General features: G+C 45.6%; 1 protein-coding gene across 1 annotated transcript in view; it reads right to left on the minus strand.

Annotated features, from left to right (window-relative positions):
* The window catches only part of LOC122557447 (transmembrane 9 superfamily member 2-like), a 126738-nt gene extending 120417 nt beyond the window's left edge, over nt 1-6321 (minus strand). Inside the window, exon 1 of the mRNA XM_043705203.1 lies at nt 6053-6321. Within this exon, the coding sequence (XP_043561138.1) occupies nt 6053-6244 (192 nt within the window). The 5' untranslated portion in view covers nt 6245-6321. The remainder of the gene's footprint in view (nt 1-6052) is intronic.
* Between the last annotated feature and the right edge of the window lie 2101 nt (nt 6322-8422).

The raw sequence follows: 8422 nt of genomic DNA on the forward strand, positions 1-8422 counted from the left end.
CGCCTCATCTTCTGCCTAGGGACCCTCCAACCACAAGGGATGAACTCGGATTTCTCCAGTTTCCTCATTTCCCCTCCCCCCACCTTGTCTCAGTCAAATCCCTCGAACTCAGCACAGCCTTCCTAACCTGCAATCTTCTTCCTGACCTCTCCGCTCCCACCCCCACTCCGACCTATCACCCGCACCTTGACCTCCTTCCACTGCCCCTCCACCAAGTCCCTCTTCCCTACCTTTTATCTTAGCCCGCTGGGCACACTTTCCTCATTCCTGAAGGGCTTATGCAGGAAACGTCGATTCTCCTGTTCCTTGGATGCTGCCTGACCTGCTGCGCTTTTCCAGCAACACATTTTCAGCTGGTGTGATTTTTAGCTTTGTACGCCCCAGTCCAACACCAGCATCTCCAAATCAAGAATCTTACCATTAGCCCAGTACTTTTTATTCCTGTCGCCCTTTCCAAAGGGAATCACCTCACACTTTTCCACATTAAATTCCATTGGCCACCTTTTCGCCCAGCTCTGCAGCTTATCTATGTCCCTCTGCAACTTGCAACATCCTTCAACACTATCCACAACTCCACTGACCTTAATGTCATCCGCAAATTTACTAACCCATCCTTCTATGTCCTCATCCAGGTCATTCATAAAAATGATAAACAGTACATAACTAGCAGCTGAACTCCAGGATGAACATTTCCCATCAACCACCACCCTGTCTTCTTTCAGCTAGACAATTGCTGATCCAAACCGCTAAATCACCCTCAATCCCATGCCTGTTTTTTGTGCAGTAGCCCACTGTGGGGAACCTTATCAAACACCTTACTAAACCCATATACACCACATCGACCGCTTTACCCTCATCCAACTGTTTGGTCACCTTCTCAATGAACTCAAAAGGTTTGTGAGGTACGACCGACTCTTCACAAAACCATGTTGACTATCCCTAATCAACTCATTCCTCTCTAGATGATTATAAATTCTCTCTAGTAACTCTTTCCAACATTTTATCCACAATTGAAATAACGCTCATCGGTCTTCAATTACCGGGGTTGTCTGTACTTCCCTTGTTCAAGAAGGGAACAACATTTGCCATCCTCCAGTCTTCTGGCACTATTTCTGTAGACAATAACAACATAAAGATCAAAGCCAAAAACTCTGCAATCTCCTCACTGGCTCCCCAGAGAATCCTAGGATAAATCCCATCTGGTCCAGGGAACTTATCTATTTTCACACTTTCCAGAATTGCTAACACCTAATGGACCTCAATCCTGTCTAGTCCAGTAGCCTGTATCTCAGTACTGTCCTCAACAACAGTGTTCACACTGGGGAAAAAAAAACGACGAAAAATACTTAGTTAGCCGTTCCCCTATCTCCTCAGACTCCACGGACAACTTTCCACTACTATCCTTGATTAGCCCTAATTTTTGTGGTCATTTTTTAAATTCACGATATACCTATAGAAAGCTTTAGGGTTTTCCTCGATCCTATCTGCAATGACTTGTCAGGTCCCATACTCACTCTTCTTAGCTCTCTCTTTTGGTCTTTCCTGGCCTCATCCTAACATAAGCTGCCTCCTTCTTCCTCTTGACAAGAGATTCAACTTCCTTAGTAAACCACGGCTTCCTTACTAGACTAACTCCTCCCTGCCCGATAGGTACATAATTATCAAGGACACAGCAGCTGGTCTGTGAATAAATTCCACATTTCAATTGTGTCCATCCCTGCAGTTTCCTTCCCCATCCTAAATCTTGCCTAATCGCATTGTAATTGCCTTTCCCTCAGCAATAGTTCTTGCCCTGCAGTATATACCTATCCCTTTCCATTGCTAAAGTAAACATAACCAAATTGTGGTCACTATCATCAAAGTACTGACCTACCCCCATATCTAACATGGTCAGGTTAATTAACCAGTTCAAATCCAATGTGGCCTCACTCTTGTCTACATACGGTGTCAGGAAACCCTCCTGCACACATTGGACAAAAACTGACCCATCTAAAGTACTTGAACTAGAGTATTCCCAGTCAATACTTGCAAAGTTAAAGCCCCCACAATAACTACCCTATTAATCTCACTCCTATCTAGAATTATCTTTGCTATCCTTTCCTCTACATCTCTGAAAACTATTCGGAGGTCGACAGAAAAATCCCAATAGAGTGATCTCTCCTTTCCTGTTTCACACCTCAGCCCATACTACCTCAGTAGGTGAGTCCTCAAAGTCCTTTCTGCCACCCTTATACTGTACTTAACTAAATGCCACACTTCCCCCTCTTTTACCATCTTTTCCATTGTTACTGAAACTCCTAAATCCCGGAACCCATAACAACCAATCCTGTCCCTGTTCTATCTATGTCTCCGAAATGGCCACATGCAAGTCCCAGATACCAACCCACGCAGCAAGTTCACCCACTTTATTCTGGATACTCCTGGTGTTGAAGTAGACATACTTCAAACCACCTTCCTGCTGGCAAACTCTTGCGATCTTGAAACCTCATTCCTGACCTCACTACTCGCAACCTCCTGGACACTGGAGCTACAATTTAGGTTCCCATCCCGCAGCTGAATTAGTTTAAACCCTCCCAAAGAACATTATCAAACCTCACCGAGCCTTACTGAATGGTGGATTAGGCTTGAAAGAAAGATAATATAAAAAGCGAAGTGAAGATGTCATTATCTTACTAGATCATGAGACGCACACAACTGGTGTTAGTTCAACCTCAAGGGCATCACATTCAGACGAGGGCAAAGGTTGAAACAGAAATAGTAACTTTCATTGTAACCTCAGGCAGTGCAGAAATGGTACCAATGCTGTTGGTGTCACTCTGCATCACAAACCAGCCATTCAGCCAACTGAGCTAACAGACCAGAAATAGACCATTGAGCAAAATCATGACTGGTCTGATAATCCTCAACTCCATTTTGCTGTTTTTGCCCCATAACACTCGATTCCCAAAATCTCAGCTATACTCAAGTTCTGTAATCGACACACTTAGCTATTTAAGCACTCATTACTCCAGACAAATAGGAACAAGTTAAATAGGAAATAGCTTTATTCAGACAACTAGTTTCTGTCTCTACAGATGCAGCCAGACTTGCTGAGTTATCGTTTATCCTAGCCTTGAATATACCTTATGGCCCGTACTCTGCAGTAAAGAATTCTACAGATTCACTGACTTTTGAAAGAAGAAATTCTTGTCATCTGTCTTAAATGTGAGATTCTTGGAGATTTTGTCCTCTGGTACTAAAGTCTTCCACAAGAGAAAATAACCATTCTGCATTTATCCCTGTCAAGTCCCCAAGAAATCTTGTGTATTTCAACAAGGCTGCCTCCCATCTTTCGAGATTCCAAGTAGTACAGGCCCAACTTACTCAATTCGTCAAATGCAACTCCTCCACATCTTGTATTAACTGAGTGAACTTTCTCTGGACTGCCTCCAATGCCAGGATATGTTTCCTTCAATAAGAGGATCAAAACTGTTCACAGTATTCCAAATGAGTTCTGTCTGGTGCCTTGTATAGTTTCAGCATTTATTTTCTATGCCCTTCACCTTTCCTATTGCCCAGTGAATTTGGATAAGAACTCTCGAATCCACATGTCTGCGATCTTTCTCCATTTAAACAATATTCAGCACCTGTATCCTTCCTGTCAAAGTACATAACCTCATTTTCTCACATATATTCCATCCGCTAGGATTCCACCCACTCACTTGACCGACTTATATCCCTCTGCAAACGATCTATCATACCTGCCTTCCCACCTATTTTTGGGTCATCCACAAACGTGGCTACAGTATAATCAGTTTCCTCTTCCAGGAAAGAGATTACAAATGACTGGGCATAGCACTGATCTCTGTGGCACTCTGCTTGTCACAGGTTTTCATCACAAAAACAACCCTTCCATCTCAACTCTGCCTTCTATTAGCCAATCCTGTATCCATACTAAAATACCACCTCGAAGGAGGCGGGTTATGATTTTACTTCGGCTATTTTGTGCACCTTACCAAATGCCTTCTAAAAATCCAAATGTATTACTTACACTGTCTCCCCTTACCTACCATGCTCACACATAGCCAGAGATATACGGCAGGAAACAAACCCTTCAGTCCAACCAGTCCATACTGAACATAATCTCAAACTAAACTCATCCCACCTGCCTACTCCTGGCCCATATTACTACAAACCCTTCCTCTTCATATATCTAACCAAATGTCTTTTAAACATTGTTAAAAATCACAATACCAGGTTATAGTCCAATAGATTTAAATTGGAAGCACACTAGCTTTTGGAGCGACGCTCCTTCATCAGGTGAAAGCGGAGGGCTCAATCCTAACAAAATTTATAGCAAAACATTGTAATTGTACCCATATCCACCACTTCAAGAAGTTCATTCCACATGAACCACCCTTTATGTAAAAATATTTGCCCATGTCTTTCTTAAATTACTCTTCTCACCTTAAAAGTGTGCCTCCGGTCTTGAAATTCCCCATCCTCGGGGGAAGACAATTACCAGTAACTGTATCTATACCCCTCATTACATTATGAACTTCTATAACAACATCTCAACTTCCAACACTCCAGTCATCCTCTCAGAATTCTTGTAAAACTTTCAGGCATGATTTCCCTTCCTGGAGCCATGCTGACTCTGCTTGATCATATCGTATATTTATAAGTGATCTGTTACATCTTTTAGAATAAACATACTTTTTCCCAAGAAGAGATGTTATAGTAAACCTGCTTATAGTCACCTTTTTTGATGCCATTCCTTTTTATGTTTATTCAGTTCCTACTTTGTAGATTTGTGCACACATTTCCATCTCCTACAATGGCTACTCTTCTTTCTCCTACACTGCTACCCTGTGATGTCACCCAAGGATCTTCTGACTTAGTACAAGATTCTCCCAGTTTAGGTCTCAAAGTTATTCACTCATGAAATTTTATTTCCTCTATTTTTAATCACAATTCCTTCAAGACCTTGTTGAGGAGTATAAAATCGTGACGAGCATAGATAGTGAACGACAACAGTCTTTTCCCTCAGGTGTTGGAGTTCTAAGCTCAAGGGCATATTTAAAAGGACATGAGGGCTAACTTTCTCTTACAGAGAATAGATTGAGTGGAATGGACTGCCAGAGAGGATGCAGACACAGTCACTATGTTCAAAGTACATTTGGATAAGTACATGAACACAAAAGGTCTGGTGCGTTATGGGCCAAGCGCAGACAAGTAGGACTGGTTTATGGTTTAAACTGGATATAGACTAGTTGGACCTAAGGCTCTGCTTCCATGCTGAGAGACTCTGGGACTCTATAATCGTGGCCAGATTGAGGTTGTTGGATCTTTATTTCCAACATCCATGTTTGGTTATCTTTCTCCAAATGGACTCACCAACGTTTTTGACTCTTGAACTTCTGCTCCAGAGCTAACTTGCTGCTTTATCTTGCTGTCCACCCAGAGACTTCTGAGCACAAAACCACCCTGTCCCCATCCACAAACATGATCACCAGCTACTCTTCACACAAAAGTAACAGAACATCTTTTCTCTCTCTTTCCCGCTTCTCTCGCCCCCACCCATCCACACTCTTACAGAGATAAGACCATCCACAGCCCCTCCTCACACAAAAACGGGAGAGAGCACCTCTCCCCTTCCTCCTTCACTCCGCTCTTGCTCTCCCCCTCCCAGACAGACAGGACCATCCCCAATCCCACTCCCACCAGCCAGAAGCTGAAGTCCAGGTCGCCGCCTGTTTGCTCCTCCAAGCAATAAATCAGGATAGCTCCGGCTCTGCAGTTTCACCGTCAGCTGCTGGGGAGAAGGGAACAAGGCCTCCTCTCTCTCTCTCTGCCGCTGCCTCCGATTAGGGAGTGCGGGAAATAATGGCCCGGTGCAGCCCCAAGCCCAGGCCACGACCAGGCCTCCGGCCCTTCAGCTCCAACCCCGGCCCCAAACCTTCAACTCCAGCCCCCAGCTCTGGCCGGGCCTCCGGATCAGCCCCAGGAGGCGGCGGCGGCGGTCCCCGGCCCCCAGCCCCGGCCCCCGGCCCACAGCCCCGGCCCCGCTTACCTTACACGTCTCGGTCTCCTCCCCTTTCTGACAGAAGCTAACAGGCGCTAGTCCTGGAAGGTAGAAGGCGGATGAAGGCGCTAGTTGCAGCAGGATGGCGGTGAGGAACAGGAGCGGGGCCGGCTGCCGGAGCCGGAGACTGGGCCGGCCTCGGCCTGGGCCTGGGCCTTTCTGAGCAGCCGGAGTCGCCATTGAGTGGGAGTGGGGCTGAGAGCGCGGGGCCTTGTGGGTGTGGGTGCGGCACGGCACGACGACCCGCCTCCCTTGGCAACGAGCGCCATGGCAACAGGGTTCCCTAGTAACCGGGGGCCATGGCAACAGGCTCCCAGGTAATTGAGCTCAATGGCAACAGAACGCCTTAGTAACAAGTCCCTAGCAACAAGGTTTCCGGGCAACCAGGATCTCTGAAAACGGAATTTCCTGACAGCTGGATGCCCAAGGAAACTGGTCTCACGGCAACTGGCCTCCCAAGCAACCACAATACATGGTAACTATGCTCCATGGCAACAAGGTTGCCAAGCAACCATGGCAATCGACCTCCATAGCAACAGAGTTACTTCAACCAGTCTCCCTAGCAACTGAACTTTCTGGTAACAATGATTCGGAGACAATTTGACAACCACCTGATGAAGGAGCGTCGCTCCGAAAGCTAGTGCTTACAATTAAACCTGTTGGACTATAACCTGGTGTTGTGTGATTTTTAACTTCTGGTAACAAGTTCTCTAGAGAGCTGGGTTTCCTAGCAAACTGGTCACATGGTAACCAAACTCACGGGCAACTGAGTTCTTTAGCAACTTGTGCCCTAGTAACCAGGTTAAGCACCTTGGCAACAAAGCTTTTCATCAACATGGTTCACTGGTTACCAAGCTCCCTGTCAACTGAGGTGCCTTACAATTAAGGTTCCTGGCAACTGACTTATGGCCATTGGTTTCCATGGCACCCAGTTTCTGTCAGCCCACTTTCCTCATTCCTGAAGAAGGGCTCATGCCCGAAACGTCGATTCTCCTGTTCCCTGGATGCTGCCTGACCTGCTGCGCTTTTCCAGCAACACATTTTCAGCTCTGATTTCCAGCATCTGCAGTCCTCACTTTCTACCCGGTTTCTGTGACAAGTCGATTTCTCAGCAACAGCTGAGAGCGCAAGGCTTGTGGGTTTACGACCAATGAACAGTACAGCACAGGAACAAGCCCTTCAGCATACCATGCCTGTGCCAACACCTAAAGCCTTTCTAAACTAAAAACCTTTTGCCTCTACACAGTCAATACCCCTCTACTACCTGCTTATTCATATGTCTGTCAAGATGCCTCTTAGATGTTGCTATTGCATCCACCTCCACCACCTCTTCTGGCAGTGCATTCCATGTACTTACCACCATCTGTGTCAAAAAACCTGCCTCTCCCATCTCCTTTAAACTTTCCCCCATTACCTTAAACCTGTGTACCCTAGTAATTGATGTTTCTGACCTGGCAAAAATACTCTGACTCTCCATTCTATCCACGCCTCTCATAATTTTGTAAACTTCCATCAGGTCACTCCTCAACTTTCAATGTTCAAGTGAAAACAAATAATATTTGTCCAATATCTCCTCATAACTAATACCCTCTAAACTAGAAAACATCCTGGTAAATAGTTTCTGTACCCTATCCAATGCCTCCATATTCTTCTGGCAGCCTGACAACCAGAGCTGTACACAGTACTCGAGAATGTGACTGAACTAACTGCTGCAACATAGAGTCATATGTTGCTCTAACTCGTCAATGCCATCAAGTATCCTAAATTAATCTAATCCCATTTGTCAGCTTTTGGCTCATATCCCTCTAAACCCTTCCTATTCATATACCCATCCAGATGCCTTTTAAATGTTGCAATTGTACCAGCCTCCACCACTTCCTCTGGCAGCTCATGCCATACATGAGCTGGGAATTTGTGTTGCAGACGTTTCGTCCCCAGTCTAGGTGACATCCTCGGTGCTTGGGAGCCTCCTGTGAAGCGCTTCTGTGATGTTTCTTCCGGCATTTATAGTGGTTTGTCTCTGCCGCTCCCGGTTGTCTGTTCCAGCTGTCCGTTGCAGTGGTCGGTATATTGGGTCCAGGTCGATGTGCTTATTGATTGAATCTGTGGATGAGTGCCATGCCTCTAGGAATTCCCTGGCTGTTCTCTGTTTGGCTTGTCCTATAATAGTAGTGTTGTCCCAGTCGAACTCATGTTGCTTGTCATCTGCGTGTGTGGCGACTAAGGGTAGCTGGTCGTGTCATTTCGTGGCTAGTTGGTGTTCATGGATGCAGATCGTTAGCTGTCTTCCTCTTTGTCCTATGTAGTGTTTTGTGCAGACCTTGAATGGGATTTTGTACACTACATTGTACACATGAG

Source organism: Chiloscyllium plagiosum, chromosome 15 (assembly GCF_004010195.1).
Source record: "Chiloscyllium plagiosum isolate BGI_BamShark_2017 chromosome 15, ASM401019v2, whole genome shotgun sequence".
NCBI lineage: Eukaryota > Metazoa > Chordata > Chondrichthyes > Orectolobiformes > Hemiscylliidae > Chiloscyllium > Chiloscyllium plagiosum.